The sequence below is a fragment of the Petaurus breviceps genome, unplaced genomic scaffold, assembly GCF_028583685.1.
Source record: "Petaurus breviceps papuanus isolate PSGF00001 unplaced genomic scaffold, PetGlider_PUasm1.0 218, whole genome shotgun sequence".
Taxonomy (NCBI): Eukaryota; Metazoa; Chordata; class Mammalia; order Diprotodontia; family Petauridae; genus Petaurus; species Petaurus breviceps.
The window spans coordinates 6,549,707-6,573,985 of NW_027185872.1; the positions used below are offsets into that span (position 1 = coordinate 6,549,707).

A 24,279-nucleotide genomic window follows, 5' to 3' on the forward strand; every position below is an offset into this window, starting at 1 on the left:
AGGTCTGGAGGTGCTCCATCTACACTGATGGAGGCAGAGGCCCCCCAAGAACCAGCATCCTCGGAAAGAGCTGAGGTCATGCAACGAGGCTCTTAGGACAACTGCCAAGAGAATCAAAGACTGGTATCAGTGATTTTCAAAGTCTCCCCCAGAATCACCACTGCCAACGTGTTCCAGTGTGATGTCCCACTAAGAGCCCACAAGGTTCTCTTCACAGCTGCTGCGAGGTGGGTGAGCATGGGTTATGGTCCTCATTTCACCAGGTGACCTGCTTAAGGTGAAGAGTGAAGGGTCTGTGTGAGGCAGCCCCTCATGCCTCCAGCACCTGCAGCCAAGGGCCAAAGGGGGTTTAGGGAGAAAAGGCCCTTGCTATCATCACAGGGCACCCTTTGGGAGCCAAAAAGATCTGACCTTTTTCCAATTTGATATTTTAAAAAGACCTCTGGAGAATGAAAGTGAATGTTTGTCTCCTCAGTGCCTAGCAGTCTCAGACTAGAGGAGATTCCCAGGAATCCTCCAGGAGAACCAATATCTGATAAGAATCCCACAGGCTGCCTTCCCCTTGTCCCCCTAAAAAGCTGAAAAGGCTTGAGGCCAGCCCTACGGCCTTCAGGCTCTCAGGGACAATCCAACAGATACTCCCGAAAACCGGGGGCCAGAGGTGGACACACAGAGAGGGACTTCAGCAGGGGAGGTGGGTAGAGAGGCCAGTGTGAACCTCTCAGGACGCAGAGCAATGGACGCTCACCATCCTGGCGATTCCTGTGGGTACAAATAGTGCTGCCAGAGGGAGCACAGAAACATTGCAAGAGATTAAGAAGTCTGCAGAAAAGCCTGAAGATCCCAGATGGCCTGGGGGCATTTATGCCTGCTGCTCACAGAAGGCAAAGGAAAAGCAAGGCTGGCTACTGGGGTGACAGGAGGGTGGGAGTCACATTTCAGGCACGTGGCCTAAGGCTTCCAGGCAATGACAGGATGCACAGAACAAAATTCAGAAGGAACGCCCATCATCTTGCTAAGCCAATCCAATCCAAATGGCTCTAAACTGAAAAGGGGAGAAGGAAAAAAAATGAGCTGAAGATCACAGGGAACCACTGCAATGTAGGAAGAACAGTAGCCATGACAGCCAGAATTTCAGAGATGTCAAAATCTGAGAAAGCCTCCAAGAGGCAAATGCATAGCCCAAGTGCTGCCAGAAGGTGGAATCAGACCCTGGTTGCTTCCTCCACAGGTCTCCTCTTCCCCCGGCCCCCTCAGCCACGTGGGCCCATCCCTCTCCTGCTCCCTCTCACCTGGGCTTCTAAGAATGCCTGCCTACCCAGCCCCCCGCAATGTCTTTCTCAAACCCCCAGCTGCAAACCTGGCTTCCTCCTTCCTCTGAAATCAACAGTGCTGGCTTTGCACCTATTTCACAACTAATTATATGTGTAGGTGACGGTTTCTGTGATAAAATCTAAGTTCTCTAAGGGCACAGACTTCTGTTAAATACCTGCTGACTGCTTGGTAGAAGGCATGTGAGGAACTGGGAACAAGAGTGCTGGAAGCTTGTGGGTGAATACAGGGGAAAAGAAGCGATGTGGCCAGTGTGGCCTCACATGCCGTGAGCAGGAAGGAGAAACAGAAGCACGGCCAAGAAAGGCCCCAAGAGCTTGGTACAGTCACAATATCACAGTGGTAGGCACGTCTGTGGCCCAGATGTGCACTGGGGGCTGCCGCATAATAAAAGTGGAACTGCTATGACTTCTGGACTTGCCTCTGCCATAATGGAATCTTTCAAAAGGTGGCTAGAATAAGAAATGAAATTCTATTCTCAATCTGATTCTCCCTAGGAAAGGAATTGATTGCTTCAGGCTAAAAATGAGGGGAATCCCTTTGAGGGCAGGGGACAGAAAGTGACACAAAGTGGAGTAAACATAATTTTGCCAGAAAAATCCACCCCTGAGTGGCAGGTCAAGGTCAAGACCTGAATTCTGAAGAAGCAAAGATTCCATCAGGAGAAAGAGGAGGCCTGGCCGTCATTTGCTCTCACTCTGGGAGGTACAAGCAGAACAGGGAGAGGCCAGGAGCCCACCACAAAGGAGGGAAGAATGAAGGATGTGCAGAGACTGATGAAGGGGAGACTCGGATGGGACAAGCTGGGCATGGTCAAGCATGGCAAGGCCTGGACTTGAGTCAATTAAGCATTGATGAGGCACCTACTAAGGGCCTAGAAAAGGCCCTGCCCTCAAGGAGCTCATACTCCAACAGGGAAAGAAGAGGCAAGCTGCACCTGGGATAAATGGAAGATGCTCTCGGAGGGAGAAGGGCAGATGCCAGTGGGGCCCTGGAGGAAGGGCACCCCCAGCCAGGTCTTCTAGCGGAGGCTGGACAGGATGAGACAGCAGGGATTTGATGGGTGACAGCATGATGGGTAAAAGCCCTTCCTGCCACCCGGAGTGGCTGTTTCCTTGGCCTCCTCACCCAAGGCCCTGCCTGCCCATTACAGCCGCAATGCCTGCATGGCTGCATGTCTTCTACAGCCCACAAGAGGACGCCGAGGGCTTTTGGAGAGCCCGCTGGGCAGGACATCCGAGGAGAGGCAGCCAGGGCCTGCAAAGCAGGCATTCCCAGGAAAGAGACCCTCCCACTACACAGGGACAAAAGCCTCTAGGAAATACAAGGAACACACTCTTGGAAGGAAAGTGTCCCCATGTGGTGTTTGAGGCTGAGAGCACAGGATGCCCAGGGTAAAAAGTGCGTGTACGTGCACACCGGGAGGGTCTGTTCCAGGAAACCTTAAAGGACTGATTAAAGGACTCTTAGGGCCTCTCCCCCTGGCTGTCACTAGTCCGACCACCCATCTTGTGATGCCCAGCAAAGTGCCTGGGCAAATAGTGCTTGCCTCATGAATGTATGCTGACTGACTCTAACCATTTGTTATCAGACAAATCTCTTTGCTCTTTTTTTTTCTATTTTGCACTTAATTTTATTGTATGCCAGCAGCAGCTACAGCACCCACAGGGCAGAATGCTGGGCCTGGGCTCAGGAAGACCCAAGCCCAAGCCTCGGTACCCAGCACAACTGCACCAACACAGGGAACTGGGAGGATCCAATAAAACAATGCAGAGAAAGATCTGTGAACCTTCAGGGACTCAGGAAAGGCCCAGCATCCTTGTTCTGTTAACACTGTCTGCCTCCCCCTTTCACTTTTCAGTCCCCAGGGTCTACTCCATTTTGGGGACTGGACACATGGCTTCATCAGAGAAGGGGAGAGGTCCTCAAAGAGAGGAACCTCCTTTCGCCATGTCGGCTGGCTTCTCCTGGAGGACCGAAAGCCTCACAAAGATGCCCAGGGCACTAGGAAGCCACTATCAAGAATCCCAAGGCCAGCAGGCGTCAGAGGCAGGACTGGAACCCAGGCCTCACCGGCTCCACAACCTCTGTCCTGACACAGTCAGTGAGTAAGCATTTGTTAGGCGGTAACTAAGATACTGCCTGTTCTAAGCCCTGAGCAGAAGACCGCATTAAAGGGGACCAAGAGTGAAGGATGCCGAGGTGGGAGAGCATTCCTAGATGGGAGACGACAGTGAGGACAGACTTGGCCAGCAATGTCCAGGACGTCAGTGGGCAGGAGAAGATGTGCAGAGGACAAGGTGCAGCAAGTCTGCAAGAGAGGAAGGAAGGCCTTCTGTGTGACTGCAGTAATCAGGAGCAAATGGAGCCATGATGCTGTCACAGAGGAGGACAGCCTGGAGAGGAGGGAGAAGGCAGGTAGAGCTACCAGCAGCTACTGCAACGGTCCAGGCAGGGGCTGCAGAGGGGGAGCACACCAGAGACCTGGGAAGGTATTGGCACAGGCTGGAAGAGGCAGGGGTGGATGAGAGGGGTCTGGTCACCTGCCAGGCCTCTGACTCTGGGAGCCCAGGGGGCAGCCCACAGCTGTCCCTATGCATCTCCTGTGGATCTCGGGGGCCACGCCAGGAGCAGCCTCACTGCCAACACTGGTGGGCACCCCCCCTTCCTGGAGATGCCCTGACTCACTCTGAGGCCTCTGCATCCTGCGTGGGCCAGGAGTTCACAGCCCCTTCTGCAGACCACACGTGCTCTCACAGCCCTTATGGGCTTGTTCACTTAAGCTTTCGGTCCCAGAGAGAAGCATCCATGTGGATACTGGAGCTTGGAAGGAAACCAAGGCTACTGTTTATCTATCAGTCCAAGAGCGTTAATGACCAGAGAATCGAGAAACCCCTGGCCCTAGGGGGCTTACACTCCCCTAGGGAGACAGCTATGCCCACTGTGTACGTGCAACACAAAGACAGCAGGAGCCGGCTGCAGTGGGCACCCCAGAGTGGGCATTGCTCAAAGTGGCCACGGTGGCTGCTTTCGCACTCTCAGCCCACCTTTAGGCTCTGTGGCCCAAGCACTGAAGAATGAAATGGCAGAACGTCCAAAAGGCTAAAACGACCATGGGGGTGCAGAGCATGGCAGCTACAACCACAAGAGGCGCGAGGCCACTGCAGGATGGGGAGATGTGGGGGCTGAGCTCCTCCCCCTCCCCTCGCCCCCCTCTCTTTCCTCTCCTCCCTGTCGTTCTCCTTTCCTCCCTCCCTCCTCTCCAGCACCACTCTGTAAGCTACCTAAAATCACCCACAACTCAGAGCTGCACTCGACTGCATTTTACAGGAATGGAGCTGACGCCTTTACAGGATGGTGGCATGTCCACAGCAGCACAACCAGCTTCCCCTCGCCTCCTCACAAACAAAAAGAAAGAAAGCTGTCCAAACCACTGCCAGAATCCCCAGAAGGCTGCCTTTGTAGGACTCATATCAGTTACTCAACAGAGAGAACATGATGGGGGGCACAAGGGAAGGACCCTCTGGACGGCCTTGGTGATGCAGGGGCCCTGTCCGGGGTGGGAGGCTTCCAGGCTGCGCTCACCCAAAAGTGTAGCAAGTGGCCATTTCCTTGGGACAGAGCGTGTAGCCTCACACCCAAGAAGCTCAGACTTCTTGAATCCTTGTAAAAATGATCACAATGGCCAACTCTCCTGCATGCAGTTTTCAAAAGACCCTGAGACTTTTTCATTACTACTGTCAACTCCCAGTGAGATAAGTCCCTATGGGAAGAGACCCATTCAGAACAGCCCAGCTCAGGGAGGGGCTCAGAATCCTACAGTCAGTTCTGGGTCCAAAGCAAAACCAGGACCCAGAGGCCAAGCTGCCCCCCTCTGCTCCACGGCCTCAGCATGGGTCAAGCTGACCCTCAGGCATGGGTCTATGGAGAGCATTTGCTTGGGAACCAGCTGACCCCAACAGGCTGCCCACATGCTCTCCCAGAGCCTGGTGCTAACCAGCCTCGCTTGTGTTCCTTTTCTTCGTGAGTAGGCATGACTAATTCCCAAGACGTACCAGCTGGTGCCTCTCTGAGCTTCCACTGGATACTGCTTTAGATAAATCCAGCCACTAAACCCATGACCATTCTATTCTTCTGGTGACTAGAGGAACTTACAACATCAAGTCACACTGGGAGACAAGACTGCTGCATGGATGTAGCAGGCTTCCCAGACTGTACACTCCATGAGGCCGAGGCCTTCATTTTGCCAGTTGCTGGAGGCAGTGAGCAGAAAGACATGAATCCTCGTTACCCATATCAGTGCACTGCCTGACAATACCACGATAAGGTGGTTGGGCAGGAAGGGCAAGGCTTAACCCCGAGATCCAGGAGACTGAGCAGGATTCCTCAGACTCCCACAGCGTAGGAGGGAGGGGCAGAGCTGGGCCTGACATGACTCTGAGCCCACGGGGCTTGCTGGGCCAGATGGCTGACGTGACTTTGTTCAGGTGGGGGCAGGAGGGAGGGTGTCTACTTTCTTCTCAAAAGAGCTAAGAGCGAACACTGATTTAGCCTTTAGAATGGGTAAAGCCCTTTACATAAACTAGCCCATCTGGGCCTCATAAATGCTGTCTGAGGCTGTTGCTATCATCATTTCCCCTTTACAGCTGAGGAAACCGAGGCTGAATGTTTAAGCAACTGGCTCCAGGTCACCCAGACAGTGAGGCTTGAGGATGGCTGAGAACCCCAGGCTTCCTGACCCCAAGTCAGGACAGCATCCTTGTCACAATGCCAAGCGGCCTCTGGTCTTGGCCAAAGAGGTGAAGGGCAGAAGAAGCACAGGGGTGGGCACCATTGCCTCAGCTGACAGATCTGACAGAAAAGGGAAGGGGAAAAGGAACTGAGGACAAAAGCACACCTCCTCCCAGGCCACCTTTTCAGCTTTCTTTGTTTCAGAAGAAAGAAGCATTAACACATGTCTTGTGATGTGCAGTGAGACAGGGCTGGGCTCGGCAAGGCTGTGAGGGGAAGCCGGCCCGCCTCGCTGCCCCCAAACCCCCTCACTGTCTCCGTGGAGACTCAAGTACAAGAGCGCTGGGAGCGCACCACCCTGTGGTTTCTCAGCAATGCAGACCATGCGAGAGAGAGAACGAGCTCTCAGGGGTCAGCCCGTGGACTGGACGGACATTTCTGCCTGGAGGAGGGCAAGCGGCAAGGCCGTGCCAAAGCAGCTGGTCTGGGAAAATGCCCTCCTCCTCAGAGGCTCAGGCTCCAAGTCTCCTACCTTTGCTTTCTCATCCCAGATTCCGGGAGACCAAGAGCCCATTGGAGCGCTACCCCTCCCGAGCAGTGCAGAAGGCCAGGCCTACCTCACGAGGTTCTCGTTGTCTCCGGTCCCCTTGCAGGTCACACACTCGGTCCGGAGGTCCTCAGACTTGGGCTTCTTCTGGAGAACAGACTGTCTCTGTCTCCTTTCCCGAGGAACTCTTTCCTACCATGATGATGGAAGAAGGAGAAAGGGGGAGCACAGGTTTAATTGGAGGCCAGGAAGGCATGTGCCAACAAATGTTGAATTTTGCGGGAAAAAATAAGATTTTTGTTCCCCAACCTCAGGTTTTTCTTCTTCAGGAACAAAGCTTCTCTTGCGGCCTCTGGTTCTCTAAAAGTAAATAAATCAACACATTAGTATTTCATAACTATTTCCTAAACACCAAGAAGCACACAAGTGGATACAACACTTGCAGACACCAGGGAAAAAGAGAAGATCAATTTTAAAAGAGAAAAGGTGCAGGACACCTGGGTGGGACTGCCCCAAGGCATCACGAGTAAGCTGACCGTGCATTCAGCCCAAGCCACCATGAGGCACCTACCCTGCACCAGGCACTGTGAGCAGGACCCAGACAAGGGGAAACGGCATCACGTGCGAGGCCAACAGACTTGGACCCAACTGAGGCCTGCGCTGTTTAACAGCTGTGATTCTGGTCAAGATGCATCCTTTCTCTGGGTCTGTTGCCTCTTCTGTAAAACAAGGGAACTGGGAAAGATGGTCTGAGGGGCCATCTTCCAAGTCTGGATCTCTATTGTGCCATCAAAGAGTGGTGGATTATGCGGCATCTAGGATAAAGCCCTGGCCCTAGAGTCAGGGGGACCCAAGTTCAAGTGCTGCCTCAGACCCTCGCTACTTGTGTGACACTGGGCAAGTCACTTAACCCCAACTGCCTCCAAAAAATGTGCAAAGAAACAAGCAAACAAAAAAAAAAAGTATGGTAGATTGATAAAACTAGTTGGTTTTCAGGAAAATAGTTATTCTATTGTCATTAGGACCATTTGCAGCCCTAGTTACATTAAAATGTTTGAAATTTCCTAAGTTCATCTGAATCCCCCAAAGCCTGGATTTTCACACTAAAATGCAGGCCCTGATCAGTTCAGACACTGCCACTAAAACTCATTTACTTTGCAGAATATGACATCGAGAAGACGCACCACGTCTGCCACAATGATGACAAAAGTCCCACAGCTTTGTTTAATTGAATGAAGCAAGGGCAGCCAGGTGGCTCAGCAAGTAAGAGCACGGGTCCCAGAGTCAGGATGACATGGGATCGAATCTGGGCTCAGACATTAGCACCACACCTAGAAACACCTGGCCGTGTAACCTGGAGCAAGGTACTTAACCCCAATTGCTTAAAAAAAAAAAAAAAAGAAACTGGATGAAGCACAAATGATGAGGGGGCAGAGCTAAGATCTCAGAGTAGAAATTGGACTTCCCCGCAGCTGTGGCTTCCACCTCCTCCAATACAGGTAAAAAATGACTCTAAACAAACCTCAGAGCCATAGAACCCACAACGTGACAAGAGAAACAGAGCTCCCACTGAAGGGAGCCTGGCAGGCCACAGGAAGGGTCCATCACAGCGTGCTGGGCGCTAAGGGCAGCCCACCTGAGTCCTGATTTTAGTCCCAGGGCGGCCCCAACCAGCAGCACCTGGAGCAGATGCAGCCTTAGTGGTTTCCAGACTTCTCAATCCACAAATGCAAAAGACAAAGTAAAAAGGTCAGTGTGGAACTTTGTTGGGACAGGGGGAGCATGATCTGGCTGCTACCGCTGGGGCGGGAAGTGGAGGAGAAGCGGTGGCTGCAGCCACTGCCACGTGGCTGCTTCTGGAGCTCCTGGCCTGCAGATCGTAAGGAGACCAAGCCACCATTCAGAAGGTAACTGCTCTTGCTTTAACCTGCTTGATTCTGGATTGAGGTCTGAGGTGGTGGTCCTGGGGAGTGTGGCCAGAGAGCCAGAGCATGTGGGGACTGTAGAGAGAGTGCCCATCTAATAGCTCTGGCAGCTGTGAAAACCCCAGCCATCTGGGACATAGCTCTCTTCATTCTGGAAGCAGAGTTCTGCCATGGCAAGGAGCTCAAAAGTCAAATCATTGGCTGCCAAAATGAGCAGAGGAAGCACAACCAAACCATTTTTGGGGACAAAATCCTCCTTTGAGGACAAAAAGGATCGAGGCACGGAGCAGGAGGAAGACAGCAAAGTCAGAACTCCTGCACCAAAAAGCCTCCAAGAAAAATATGAACTGATTACAGGCCATGGAGGAGCTCAAGAAGGATTTTGAAAATCAAGTAAGAGAAGTGGAGAAAAAATTGGGAAGAGATATGAGAATGATGCAGGAAAATCATGAAAAGTGAGTCAACAGCCTGCTAAGAGACCCAAAAATACACTGAAGAAAATAAGACCTTAAAAATAGACTAACTCAATGGCAAAAAAGGGCCCAAAAAGCCAATGAGGAGAAGAATGCCTTAAAAAGCCAAATCTGCCAGATGGAAAAGGAATTTCAAAAACTCACTGAAGAGAATCACTCCAGAATTATGCTGGAGCAATTGGAAGCTAATGACTTTATGAGAAATCAAGATTCTACAAAATAGTTCCAAACAAATGAAAAAATAGAAGGCAAAGTGAAATATCTCATTGGAAAAACCACTGACCTGGAAAATAGCTGCAGGAGAGATCATTTAAAAATTATTGGTTTCCCTGAAAGCCATATTCAAAAGAAGAGCCTAGACACCATTTTTCAAGAAATTATCAAGCAAAATTGCCCTGATATTCTGGTATCAGAGGGCAAAATAGAAATTGAAAGAATTCACCAATTGCCTCTTGAAAAAGATCCCAAAAAGAAAACTCCTAGGAATATCATAGCCAGATTCCAGAGTTCCCAGGGTTAAGGAGAAAATACTGCAAGCAGTCAGGAAGAAACAATTTGTGTATTGTGGAAACCCAATCAGGATAACACGAGACCTAGCAGCTTCTACCTTAAGGGATCAAAGGGCTTGGAATATGATATTCTGGAGGTCAAAGGATCTGGGATTAAAACCAAGAATCACCTACCCAGCAAAACTGAGTAAAATGCTACAGGGAAAAATATGCTCATTCAATGAAACAGAGGACTTTCAAGCATTCTTGAAGAAAAACAGAGCTGAATAGAAAATTTGAGTTTCAAATACAAGAAGCAAGAGAAACATGAGAAGGTAAAGAGGAAAAAAGAAATCATAAGGAACTTATTAAAGTAGAACTATTTACATTCCTCCATGGAAAAACGATAATTGTAACTCATAAGACTTTTCTCAGTATGAGGATAGTTGAAGGGAATATATATATGTATGTATAGGAGGATGTATGTGCATATAAATAAATATATATGTGAGTGTGGGCATTTGTATGTTTTTGTATACACAGAAGGTACAGGATGAGCTGAATATGAAGGGATTATATCTAAATAATAAAATTAAGAGGTGAGAGGAATTTAGAGTAAATTATCTCCTATAAAAGAGGCAAGAGAAAACTGTTACAATGGAGGGGAGGAGCAGGAAGGTGAAAGGGGACGGGACAACCTGATTCTCATTGAGTTTGGCCTAAGGAGGGAATAACATACACACTCAGGTGGGTATCTTACCCTACAGGACAGTAGGGGAGTAGGGGACAGGAAGGGGGAGGATAGGGGGGAGGGCAGACTGGGGGAGAGGGTAGTTAGAAGCAAACACTTTTGAAAAGGGGCCAGGGTTAGGGGCGGCCAGGTGGCTCAGCGAGTAAGAGTACCGGCTCCAGTGTTGGGACGACCTGGAGATCGAATCCCAGGCTCAGTCACTCAGCACCACACCCAGAAATAACTGGCCGTGTAACCTTGAGCAAGTTACTTAACCCCGATTGCTTAAAAAAAAAAAAAGGGGGGGGGGGGAAGGGGAGAAAGAAAAAAAAAGTGAGAGGGGGGTGGGAAAGAATGGAGGAAAATATAGTTAGTCTTTCACAATATAACTACTATGGAAATGATTTGCCTAAGTACACATGTACAATCTATATTCAATTGCTTATCTTCCCAGTGAGGGTAGGTGAGGAGGGAAGAAGGGAAAAAAAATCTGGAACCCAAGGTTTTAAAAACAAATGTTTAAAAGCTGTTTTTTTACATGCAACTGGGAAATAAGATATACAGGTACTGGGGTATAGAAACCTATCCTGCCATACCAGAAAGTTAGGGGGGTGAAGGGGGAGGATATAAGACAGAACAGATTGGGGGGAGGGGTATTCAGTAGCCTTGCTATTTTGAGGTGGGGGCAGGAGAAAGATGGGGAGACAAAAAATTGTAACTCAAAATCTTGTGGAAATGAATGTTGAAAACTAAAAATAAATAAATATATATATATATATATATATATATATATATATATATATTTAAAGCAATTGGGGTTAAGTAACTTGCTCAAGGTTACACGGCCAGTTATTTTTGTGTGGGTGCCGAGTATCTGAGGCCGGAACCGATCCCGCGTCTTCCGACGCCGGGGCGGGCGCTCTTACTCACTGCACCAGCTGGCCTCCCCAAAAAATAAATTAATTAAAAAAAAAAAGAAACATAAATGACAAGAGCAATGGAAAACCAGACTGACGGGACAACCTCCGCCTGAACCACCTGAGCCCCTCAGCGGCATCACTAAAGGAAATGACAACAAAGGCGAGTCTCCTCTGTTCACTGGTGAGTCGGGACCCAGAGCAGCCCAGACTGGCAGGGCACGTGGGCACAGGCCCAGAGGCAGGGAAGGACTGGGCACTGACCCTCCTCTCCCCTAAGCCCTGGAGGAGGCTGTTTCCCATAACCAGATATCTCCCCGTCCTTGTGTGCTTGCCTTAGAAAGGCTTAGGAAAGGCCTTCTCTCCCTCTGCACTGGCCTGCCTTCGCTGCAGCTGCTGAGCTGACACTGTAAACGTGCGCTCTTCTCCTTCTGGGGCAGCCGAGAGCACCAGAGTGCTCGCAGTATTGGGCCTGGGGGCAGGAAGGCCCGAGTTACAATCCAGTCTCAGGCATCTGCTCGCTGTGTGACCCGTGAAGTCACTTCACCTTCGTTTCCTCAGCTGTGAAATGGGGATAACAAGCACCTACCTCCCAATGAGGTGGCGTCTATAACAGCCCTTAGCACAGTGCCCGGCACATGACGGGGGCTGTGCACACACTCACTCCCACCCACCAGGCAGTGGTGTTCCCCGGGGCTCTGGAGGATCTCATCAGCTCCCCGGGATTCCTGTATCTTCCTATGCTCATGTTACAGTTGTGTCTGACTCCGTCTGGGGTTTTCTTAGTAGAGAGGCTGGAGTCATTTGCCTTTTCCTTATCCAACTCATTTTACAGATGAGGAAACTAAGGCAAACAGGGTTAAGTTTCATGCTCAGAGTCACACAGCTAATGTCTGGGGCCAGACGTAATCTCAGGGAGGTGAGATTACTCTCTACTCTACTCGGCCAGCCTCGGCCTCTCTGCTGACTTGCATTTCTCATCTCCAACTGCCCACTGGACATCCTGAACCAGATGGCCACAGACTCAGCCTGTCCAAAACTGAGCTCACTCTCCCCCCACCTGTAACCTTCCCTCTTACTGGCAAGGAGACTGCCACCCTCCCATGCCCTGGCTCCAAGCCCAGGGGTCAACCTCAGCTCCTCTCTACTCTCCTTACCACATATCCAATCTACTGCCAAGGCCCGCAGAGGTTACCTTCGTACCATCTCTAGAATCGGCCCCTTTCTCTCATCTGAAGCCAGCACACCGTGGGGCAAGCCCTCACCGCCTCACCTGCACTACCACAATGGCCTGCTAGGTGGGCCCCACTTTGCCATCAAGGGGTCTTCCTAAAGCAGAGGTCTGACCATGTCACCAGCCCCCTCCCCACACATACTCAATAACTCCAATGGCTCCCTATCACCCCTCCTGCAGCACGAAATACAAAATCCTCGGTTTGCTGTTCAAACTCCTTCACTGCTCCGCTCCCATCCTTCCAGCCTCCCTCTACATTACGTGCCCTCATACTGTGATCCCGTGACACCAGGGTCCTAGACCTTCCTCCCACAAGACACTCCATCGCCAGACTCTGGGCATTTTCTGCAGCTGCTGTCCATGCCTGAAGTGTTCTCCTTCCTCATTTCTGCATCTTGGCTTCCTCAGATAATCTGCCCAATGGAGCTCAAAAAAGGCATGAGATGCTTCCTGTTTCAGTAATATTGTGGTACCAACAGCCTCTGGATTCATTAACTAACCAGGTCTTCCACATGCTGACCTAGTGTCTGGTCTCAATGTCATGCCCTAGGACGGCCAGTTCATCAAATGTGTTCAAATTATGAGGATTCTTTTGGTCCCCAGCCCAGCCAATACTTCCTAGGTTGCTATGGCTACTATTTCCAAGCATGTACATCTGGACCTGGTAGATGGTTTTTGTATGTGTTCTCCCTGAAGGCAAAAAGCTAAGGATGAAAAAGGGAGTGGTCTAATGATATAAACAGGAAGAAAGTAAAAAAAAAAAAAAACAGTTCATAGCCTCCAAATTTCAAATACTAGAGAGCTACTCTCCACAGAATAAGTGGAAGGGGCAGCTAAGCTAGGTGGTACAATGGACACAGTGTCAGGACTCACCTCCCTGAGATTACATCTGGCCCCAGACACTTACTAGCTATGGGACTCTGGGCATGTCATTTAACCTTGCTGGCCCTATTTTCCTCATCTATAAAATGAGTTGGATAAGGAAAAGGCAAATGACTTCAGCCTCTCTACTAAGAAAACCCCAGATGGGGTCAGACACAACTGTAATGACTAAACACTAACCAATTCTGCACTGACATGTATGAAGATTCTCCAGGAATGCTTACTGATAAGGAAGCTGAGGCTACAGGCCACAAGCAGCCACTGCTCTCTAGGCCACACACTGGGGAGCACTCATCCTTCACCTCTCTCTTCCCTGGACAGCTTCCTTTTCAGACTGTCTTCCCCCATTAGCATGGAAGCTTCTTGAGAGCAAAGACTGTCTTTCCACTTGTTTCAGGATTCCCAGAGTTCATCAAAGAGTGAGAACTGAGTCTCAGACACCAGCGTGAAGCCAGAGCCTCAGACATAACCCAGGCACTTGCCAAGCATTCACTCCTTTGACAGGAAAACGGCGACTGTGATGCTAGGACAAAAATGCTGCTACGCCAAAGTCCTGTACCAGCACCAGGCCGCAGCCTAGGCCTGGAATCAAAGGCTCCTCTCAGGCTGAGTGCAGCTTCAGGTCATCACACGGGATGGGTCATCTCTCTGTCACGCAGAGCTGGCACCGCAGGTTTGGAAGGTGTGCACCAGAGAACATGGGCTGCGTATTTATGCCATGTCTTTTTTCATATGCACTGATGACAGATAATGGCAGGAGGAAGACAGGTATCATTTCACTACATAATTGAGAGTAACAACTTGATTTCCCCAAGGTTAGAGAACAACTGCTCACAGTATTCAAGGGGTTAGTGACTGAGCACTCTTCCTGTGCCTCGAGAGCTATGAAGGTCTAGCCACGGGGCACTGTTTTCTCCTGACCAATCAATTATGCATAACCAAAGGGAAACCCTTCAAGTGCTAGCTAGGACATCAGGAATGCCTTCTCCATCAAACTGATACTTAAGAAAGGGAAATGTTCTGGGATGGAGAAGCTTCTCCCTCCTCAATGCTATCGAGGAGAATTAAGGCAGGCCATACAGCCCAGAGGCGAGCTCCAAGGGCTCCAGGGTCATGCAAGCAGAAAAAGACAGGCCAGCTGATCTTTGGCACACCTACCCCATGCCTTCTTCACCCTGGATTGGCTCCCACAGAAAATTGCCACCCGGATTTGTTTGCTAATTATGGAAATATTGAAGGCAAAGCACAAACTGAGGAGCTCAAAATATTTAAGAAGAAAAATGGAGCACATTTAAATGGAGTGTGAATAAAATGCCATCTGTTTCTATCTGGTGGCTACTCAAAGGCAGCAGATGGGATGGTTAGCACCCAAAGTAAAACCATTCCAGGTCTGCCAACTGGCTACAGGGTTAATGTCATCTGATTTAATTTATGCTAACAGCATCAAGAAAAATACTAAAATAAAAGGAAACAAAACCAATTTCAATCACCAAAAGCTCCCTACTGAGGATTCACATCAGAGAACAGAGCCAAACATTTGCACAAATCCACGCACCACACTCCCTGCATCCAAACAGTAATGTGGACCGAGACATTCAGACGTGAATGGTAACTCTGGGAGTTTACACAAGTCTTCCCAACACCCTGTGACAGATGCTCTGGAGGGAACATGAGAAGATGGGGGGGGAGTGTAGATTTAGGGTTAGGTATTTAGATGTAGGCAGGGTAACGTTTAAGAGGCACTTTACTCTTTTAAAACTGAGACTGCTCCTAAAAAGGGCTTTGAGAGTGAATATTTATTTCCCAGAAGAACAGGGACATTTTCAACGAACCCAGCAAGGCAGGGCTGTTCCCACCCCCCTGAGCCCCTGAATCAGGCAGGTGGAAGAGCAGAAAAGGAGCCGGCCTATCAGCCAAAGCCTTTCAACATTAGTCCATGATAATTATTCATCAGATTACTATCATTACATCTAATAAAAATGGTGTTTCCAAAGTGTGCCTCCTGAGCAAAAACGAAAAACAAAAACAAACCAGGCTCACATTAAGGCAAAGATCTTGTTCTCGTTTTTCGCTTTTTTTAAGTCAGTCAGTCAATAAGGATTTATCAAGCGCTTCCAGTGAAGCTGGGAAGGCCTCGTTAGAGAACCACTCCAGAGCCCCTGGGACAGTCAAGAAAGGCAGAGAGTGTATACATCTGTAGGCCAAGATTATCTAAAATACACTGCATCACTTTATTAATTAAGCAAAGAGCAAATGCATTTTGGGAGCTGACAGCTGGTCAAACCCTGCCCCTGAGGATTCCCCAGTGCCGACCAGCTGGGCTGTGGAGCCAGACCGAGTATCATCACCGTGTTCATTCGGCAGATGGGCACAAATAACTGTCATTAATTCGAATCTGCAACACTAACAAACTGGGACTGGTGAATTTGGCACACAAGCTATCTTCTGACAAACGAAGAATGCAAATGAGACCAACCCTAGAGCCCTCTGCAGGGGCAGGGCTTGTGCAGGACGATGGTGGTCACGTCAGGGCCAGTGTGAGAGGCCTGCAGGGATCTCTGACTATACATGGTTGGGAGGCCTCTAAGTCTGAAGAGACGAGACGGATGAGAACAGAAGGATGGTGGCCCATTGTAGAGCCCTGCAGGGACAGATGAGGGCAGATCTCTGGGCCCCAGGCTCGCTGGGCTTGGGAAGTCTGCATGTGCTCACAATGACACAGGAACCTGTCTCAGTACGGCCACATCCAAGGACTTTGCTGCTCCTTGAACAATCAGGACAGGAACACCTACAAATGAGAGTCTGCGGGAGGATGCCTTGAGCTCGTCCCAAATAAGAGGTGACCACAACTGAGAAAAAAGATTGAGCCAACAAGGACACTTCCCAACTGCCTTCCTGGGCCCCACACAGCGACCCTTCCCATTTGCCGCATCCTCCATCGCAGAATCTCCCAGACTTAGCCTTTCCCAAGGGGTCCCTCCTTTTTTTTTTTTTTTTAAAAAGCAATTGGGTTTAAGTAACTTGCTCAAGGTTACCGGCCAGGTGTTTCTGGGTGGGTGCTGAGTGTCTGAGCCCGGATTCGATCCCAGGTCATCCTGACTCCGGGGCCGGTGCTCTTACTCACTGTGCCACCTGGCCGCCCCAGGTCCCTCCTCTTTTATCACACAGCCGGCAGAAGCAGCAAGGTCTCTGGGCTTCACTCCAAGCCCCAGAGTTGGCAGAAAGACCCAGTTCTCAGAAGGTATAAAGAGATTCTACAAAGTCCTCTGGGGCCCAAATAGGGCTGTGCTGGTAAATCTTTAACAATCAGCTTTCTGCAGCAAGGGGGGGGGGGGTGGAATGTACCTAAGACACCTTTTTAGCTGGGATCTGCATGATTCACATTTTCTCCATCAATCTCTTAAAACTAGACAATTAACAAAACAATCAATCAGTTCTGACTGGTAACATTCCAAGCTGACTCCAAAGAAAGAATGTATGCACAGAAATGACAAAAATAATGTAACCACAGAAACAAGGCCCCCGTCCCCACAACCACAGGAGGTGATGGGATGCCTCAGAATGCTTCCTTATGATAGCACTGAAGGGCCTTGTACCAGACACATGTGGACACTAAGAGCCCTCAAGGGGTCACCTTCTACTGTAATGGAAGCAAATCATCCCAAGACAGAAGGCAACTGCAGCCAAAGGTGACACTAACATGGGTGAGGCCATGAGCTGTTCCCTCACTGGCATACATCCCCAGATCTGCCCCTTTTAGGGGGTCAGTTGCCTTTATGATAACAAAACTGACCAATATGTAAAGCCTCCAGATAAAACAAGCATGCTTCCCAAGTCAGATGGCAGGCAGGTCCAAAACTCCGTGATGCCCACTGCCAACATCAGCTACACCAAAGGATGGGAAGGCAAACATCTGAAAGGAATCTCCTAGAGACAAACCAGTGCTTGCCATCTGCAGAGCCAGCGAAAGCCTTCACACCAAAACTGAAAGGATGTTTCCCCACCCCACGCAAGGAGCCCATCACAGCATCTTCAAGAGGAGCGGCACCTTGCTGGCCACTGAGGCTGACCCTCTACCTCCTAAGACCTCGGCCAGGCTTTCACCCACCTCTCTCTTCCTCCCTCCTCACCATACACTTTCAGGTCCTTGACAGATCTTCTCTCTACTCACCCATCACTAAGCACATGATGGGACCCAGGCCAACTAGAGCCCTGAGCCTTTCCCTTACCGATGACAACTGCAGCCTCCTCGTGAGTCTCCGTGCCCACTGCTGATGTCCACCCTCTACCCACCACAAGCACAGAAAACCCGGACTCTCCCCAAATGTCCCCATCTAGTCTCCAGGTTGCAATGGCTCCCAGAGGCTGGACCTGGGCCTAGGCAGGTACTGCCACCTCTGTTTAAAGACAGGGGAATGGAATTATAGGCAGTTGAGAGGAAACATGTGAGGCTCCACCCACTACACATCAAAAGGAAGGAAGGAATGGGTACAGAGCTTTTAAAAGGATGTGTGAGGCCACGGAAGCACTGGTGACAGCCAGCCAGATGGGGAGAGTGAAGGCTGGCCACCCAGCATCCAACAGCTCTGCCACTGGGAGAGCATGCAAGGAAGACTGCTGTGAAGGGGCCATCTTTTCTCATTACTGGGGGGAGCATATGAGCTAGTCAAACAGACTGTGAAAGTAGGAGCTGCTTATTCAAAAAATCAATAAGGCATTAAGCAGAATATTTTAAAGAGACCAAAAGGAACAAATTAGAAAAGAGGGGAACAAAAATCACCAGCAGGTGTGGCCCCCGCCTCACTCTCAAAAGTTTTACCCTGATAAGATTTCAGTAAGCAATATGGAGGAAAAAGCCCTCTACACCCACATCATCAAACATCCGTAGAAGCCATTTTTGTTGTAGTGAAGAGGGAAAAAAAGAGTGTCCATCCAATGGTGAAATGATGGGACAAATTGTGACCTGAATACATAGGATTTCTGGACACAGCCCCTGGGGGTACAGGCCCTGATGATTTGTAACAAGGGCCCCTCCCTCTTCCTTCTCTTGGTCTGTAATGGGGGGAAGCCAGGTTACACAGGTAGAAGGGCATTTAGTCATGCTGAGAGCAAAAAAATCAGGGTACTGAAATGTTTTTAAAATGCACACAAGAGGACACAAGAAAGCACAAAGCATTTACTTTCTCTCTTTAATTAGGTAAGTGGCATGGAATGGAGGCTCCCATGCTCCCACCAGACCCTCTTTTTGTGTTCAGCTGGGAAGGTGGAAATGCTCTTGTGGTACTGCAATGAAGCAGAAAAGGTAAAAATGCTCACAAACAGCACTGCCCGGCCTTCACTCTGCCTGCCAGGCTCTCACTCGGATTTCTTTAGGCAGCAAGGCCTCTCTTCTCCAGTACCTAATGGGTCCCAGATCATGGGGGCCCTTCAGGTTAAGGCTATCTAGTGACCAAAGTGCAGCAGCTGCTACAAGTTTGCTTTACCTAGCTAAAACACAGTGGGCATGGATGGAGGCAACGGCTATTCTGGCAGGAGAATGAAGTTCTGGGGAAGGAGAAAGCCATGCATCCAAGCTGTCTCAGTGTGCCTCTTTTGCCCCTGACCCTCCAGCACGGCCCCCTGACCTAGACCAGCAGTCAGTCTAGCACAGGGCCCAGAATGAGAAGCTCCCAAGACCGGGCCTGGACCAGCCTTCAGTGGAGATTCTTTCACATTACCCAGCTTTGTGAAATGATTTAAAAAACAAACCCCGCGACAGTTACCGTGTTCCTAATTGGCATCTTCTTGGGTTCAGGTGGCACATCTTGTGGAACAAACTTTACGGGCTCTTTAATCTGCCTCCGGGATCGCTTGGTGCCATCTGGCAGGGTTTCCATGGCGATGTCAGCTTCCATGTCACTGCTCCCTGCCTGGTCACATTCTGAGCACTGCCTAGAGCAGAAACAAACCCAAACAGCGTCTTTAGACACTCACTTTTACCTCTGAACCTTCATTCTCCATGTGGATACGGCTCCACTTTCATAACTTCAAATCCCAGGGGGGGAAAGTCTCACTCTATAGATGAATGGGCCTCTGTGCTCACAATACGCAGCAACTCCCACATCTGAACCACGGAGAAACTCATTAACATAAAAAGCAACTCAATCCATATCTACAGAAACAGTAACTTGGCTGAAGAAGGAATGCAACCAGAGAAGGTGAGGACGGCCTCTCTGGAAAGGAGACGACGCCTTTATTCTTTACTGGCTTCTGGACTGTGGTGTCTTCATTCTGAAAGGCACCCACTGAGCCAGGCCCTATTCACCACTGCAGCCACTCTATCTTTTCAACTGTTTACCAGTGACAAACTGCAAGGAATTTGTCCTGTTCAAAAGGTGCCCAAGAAAGCTAACTTCTCGGGGGGGAGGAATCAATGGTTCATTTTCTAACATGGTGGACATTCCTACAGAGAATGAAAATATCAATGCTCCAAGACCAAAAGAATTCATTAAAGCAGTAGTCATTAAAAAAAAATTAATCCAGCTGACATTAAAATACAATTGGAAGAGTAGCCAATGTAGTGATCAGTAATCTTCATATTATCTGCTGTTACCAAGATCAGCCACTGAGATGGTGAGGAAAGCCACGGGAGTTAACAAGATCACCAGCAGAAATACTATAGAGAGAGGAGGTGTCACAGCATAGAAGCTAAGGGACACTGACTGTTAGAGGCTGTGAGGAGGATCCAGCAGAGGCAGAGAAGGGCCAGAGAGAGGTGGGAGAAGCAGGACTGGGCAGGATGTCCCACAAACCCAGAGGGAACACAGAATCAAAAAGGAGAGCGTGACCCACGGTGTCGGAGGCTGCAGAGAAGCCAAGGAGAATGAGGGCTGAGCAGCTAAGAGACCAAGAGTAACTCTGCACAAGGGATTCTGGTAGAATGATAAGGTCAGAAGCTGGATTATAAGGGATTAAGAAGGGAACCTACTGCAAATGGCCTTTTCAGGGAGTTTAGCTGGAAAGGAGAAAAGAAAGGAGTGGGATAGTCAGCAGGGATTTTTCAGGAAGGTGAGAAATGGACATATCTGTAGGCAGGAGAGAATGAACCAGTGGACAAGGAGACACTGAGGATGACAGAGGGGCCAGTCTGCTGGAAGAGATGGGACAGAACAGGACCGTTTCAGCAGGGGATAGGTTGCCCTTGGTTAGGAATGAGGTCACTTCATCCTGTAGGACAGGGTGGAGTGGCAGAAGGCACCTGAGTGGTAAGACAGAAGGGAGTGGGGAGAAAAGGGAAGGACTGGAAGAGCCAGTATGGAGAGTGGGACAGTGAGTGGGACAGGACTGCCAGTCAGCACTGAGGGCCTAGCTGAGGTTGTGTGGCAAACATCTGTTGTTCCACCTTCATTCAAGAAGCATATGCATGTATAAGAGTCAAGGGGAAAAATGGTGGGAATGAGACAAGGCTGAGGCTTAATGAGGCCTAAACAATGATATAAGGCCATGAGGGATTCAAGACAGAAGGACAGCATAGAGTTGAACTGCTTTGCCAAGGAGTCAAGATGGGCAGCAGAAGAGAGCGGCTGGTGCAGGGGAGATGGCCTGGTCAAGGGCTTGGAGGCCATGGTGCAGATGAAGAGTAGTGTTTCATAAGGGAAGGCAGGAGAGGTGGAAAGCCAATGGATTATGGTCAGATGAGAGGATTTCAGAATTCTTTTTTTTTATTTTCCTCTCTTTTTTATTTTTTAGTTTACATCATTCATTTACACAAGATTTTGAGTTACAAATTTTCTCCCCATTTTTCCCTACCCACCACCCCAAAAAAGCGATCCCACTGAATATCCCCTCCCCAGTCTGCTCTCTCCTATATCTTCCCCCATACCCCCGCCAACTTTCCAGTAGGGCACAGTGGATCTCTATGCCCCAGTGCCTATATATCTTATTTACCAGTTACACGTAAAATAATAATATGTGTGTGTATATATATATATTTTTTTTAAACATTTGATTTTAAAACTTTGGATTTCAGATTCATTCACTTCCTCCCTAGTCACCTACCCTTACTGGGAAGATAAGCAATTCAGTATAGGTTGTACATATGTAGCTATGCAAAACATTTCCATAGTGGATATATTGCAAAAGACTGACCAGATTTGCCTCCCTCCTATCCCACCTCCCACTTGTTCTATTCTCTATTTTGATGCTGGCCCTTTTCAAAAGTGGGTGCTTCCAACTTCCCTCCCCCCCAGCCTGCCCTCCCTTCCATCATCCTCCCTCTCATCCCTTTCCCCCCTCCTCTCCTACAGCATGAGATACCCTATTTAGTGTGAATTTAATTCCCTCGCTAAGCGAAATTCAATGAGAATAAGGTTGACTCATTCCCTTTTGCCTTCCTATTCTGCTCCTCTATTGTAACCAATTTCCTTTGCCTCCTCTATATGAGATAGTTTACCCCATTCTGTCTCTCCCCATCTCCTCTCATCATATTCCTCTCACCTCTTAATTTCACCTTTTAAGTATCATCCCTTCCTATTCAATTGGTCCTGTGCCCTCTGTCTATGTATACCTGTACACATATATACACACATTCACATATGTATCCACACACCCATATACCCTCCTTATTATATAGACATATGTGGATGTATACATATATATGTGTATATATATATACACATATATATGTATATACACATTTCCATTCCCTTCAACTATTCTCATACTGAGAAAAGTTTCATAAGTTACAATTATTGTTTTTCCATGTAGGAATATAAATAGTTCAACTTTGATAAATTCCTTATGATTTCTTTTCCCTGTTTACCTTCTCATGCTTTTCTTGCTTCTTGTATTTGAATGTCAAATTTTCTATTCAACTCTGTTTTTTTTTCATCAAGAATGTTTGAAAGCAGGGCAGCTAGGTGGCGCAGTGAGTAAAGCACCGGCTCCAGAGTCGGGAGGACCTGAGCTCGGTTCTGGCCTCAGACACTTAACACCCACACAAAAAAACTAGCCGTGTAACCTTGGGCAAGTTACTTAACCCCAATTGCCCTCCAAAAGTTAAAAAAAAAATGTTTGAAAGTCCTCTCTTCCACTGAATGAGCATATTATCCCCTGAAACATGATATTCAGTTTTGCTGGGTAGGTGATTCTTGGTTTTAATGCCAGCTCCTTTGGCCTCTGGAATATCATATTCCAAGCCCTTCGATCCCTCTATGTAGAAGCTGCCAGGTCCTGAGTTATCTTGACTGTGTTTCCACAGTATTCAAATTGTTTCTCCTTGGCTGCTCGTAATATTTTCTCCTTGATCTTGGAATTCCAGAACCTGGCTATAACATTCCTAGGAGTTTTCTTTTGCGGATCTTTTTCAGGAGGTGATTGGTGGATTCTTTCAACCTCTATTTTCCCCTCTGGTTCAAAAACATCAGGGCAGTTTTCCTTGAGAATTTCTTGAAAGATGATTTCTAGGTTCTTTTTTTGATCATGGCTTTCAGGTAGTCCAATAATTTTTAAATGATCTCTCCTGGATCTATTTTCCAGGTCCGTGGTTTTTCCAATGAGATATTTCACATTGCCTTCTATTTTTTCATTTGTTTGGGTTGGTTTAATAGTATCTTGATTTCAAATAAAGTCACTAGATTCCATTTGTTCCATTCTAATTCTGAAGCAATGATTCTCCTCATTGAGCTTTTGAGATTCTTTATCCATCTGGCAAATTCGGCTTTTTTAAGGCAGTCTTCTCCTCATTGCCTTTTTGAGCCTCTTTTGCCATTTGAGTCAGTCTGTTTTTTAAGTTGTGATTTTCCTCAGTCAGGCTGTTGACTCTCATTTCATAATTTTCTTGCTTTGTTCATATTTCTCTTCCCGATTTTTCCTCCTCTTCTCTTATTTGGTTTTCAAAATACTTCTTAAGCAGCTTATTCTTTTGATGGAAGCTTTTGGTGCAGGAGTTCTGATTTCACTGTCTTCCTCCTGTTCCATCCTTTGATCCTTTCTGTCCCCAAAAAAGGAATCCAAAGTCAGATTGCTCTGCTTGCTTTCCTTTGCTTGCTCATGTTGCAATTACTTGACTTCTGAGCTTTTTGCCACAGTAGAACTCTGCTACCAGAGAAGGAAGCTTTGTCCCAATTGCTGGGGTTTTCTCAGCTGCTGAAGCTATTAGTTGGCTGCCTTCTCTGAAGCCTCCACATGTTCTGGTCACACACCCCAGACAGTGATCCAGATCACAGCAGGTTAAAGCAAGAGCAATTACTCCTCAGACTGGAAGCTTGGTCCCCCTACAATCTGCAGGCCCCGAGCTCTGAAGCAGCCACGTAGCAGTGGCTGGATGGCTACCACCCCTCATCCACTTCTCGCCCTGGGGGCAAAGGCCTGACCATCCTCCCAGGTCCCAAAAGTACACACTGCACTGACCTCTCACTTTGTCCTGAGCATCTATGGGTTGATAATTCTGGAAATCGCCACAGTTACTGGTGATCTTAAGTCCCTCTAGCCGGGGCTGGTCAGGCCACTCTGAGGCTAAAACCTCAGGCTCGTGCAGGATTGGGCTTGGCTCCCAGAGCACTGCGCTGGCTGATTCCTGCCAGCCTGATGGGCTGTCCTCAGCAAGAGGTCAGCTTCTCCGTGTCATTTTGTGGGTTCTGTAGCTCCAAAGTTTGTCTAGAGTAATTTTTTACATGAATTGGAGGAGGTGGGAGCCAGAGCTGCGCATAAGTCCTGTTTCTACTCCGCCATCTTAACTCCATCCCCGATTTCAGAATTCTTTACAAGGAGGTGTTACATGTGGGTGATGGCCAGGTAACAGATATGACCATGTCTGTGCTTGGCTAGGTGGGGTGGAAGAGGAGCTCACGGGACAAAAGAAGCTTGAGGAAATAAGTGATTAGTGTATCTGAGGAAGAATTAATATGTAGATTGAAGTTTCCTAGTATGAGGGCAGGAGTTGGGGAGGTAAGCCAGGTATCAACCTCATGGAAAGGATTCTCATTAAATCATAGATATGAAAAGCATGGACCTCAAAGGAGGAGATGTTATAGAGTGATGG

General features: G+C 48.6%; 1 protein-coding gene and 1 long non-coding RNA gene across 6 annotated transcripts in view; one reads left to right on the forward strand and one right to left on the reverse strand.

Annotated features, from left to right (window-relative positions):
* The window catches only part of LOC138166011 (uncharacterized), a 233,810-nt gene that overhangs the window by 134,709 nt on the left and 74,822 nt on the right, over positions 1-24,279 (forward strand). The gene's annotated exons all lie outside the window — the stretch shown is intronic.
* PHF14 (PHD finger protein 14) overlaps positions 1-24,279 on the reverse strand; it is a 183,503-nt gene that overhangs the window by 94,020 nt on the left and 65,204 nt on the right. For all 5 annotated transcript variants that reach the window (XM_069094448.1, XM_069094450.1, XM_069094446.1 and 2 more), the window contains 3 exons: positions 19,022-19,190; positions 6,920-6,970; positions 6,681-6,802 (listed from right to left, as the gene is read on the reverse strand). In XM_069094448.1, coding sequence (XP_068950549.1) covers positions 6,681-6,802; positions 6,920-6,970; positions 19,022-19,190 — 342 coding nt within the window. The remainder of the gene's footprint in view (positions 1-6,680; positions 6,803-6,919; positions 6,971-19,021; positions 19,191-24,279) is intronic.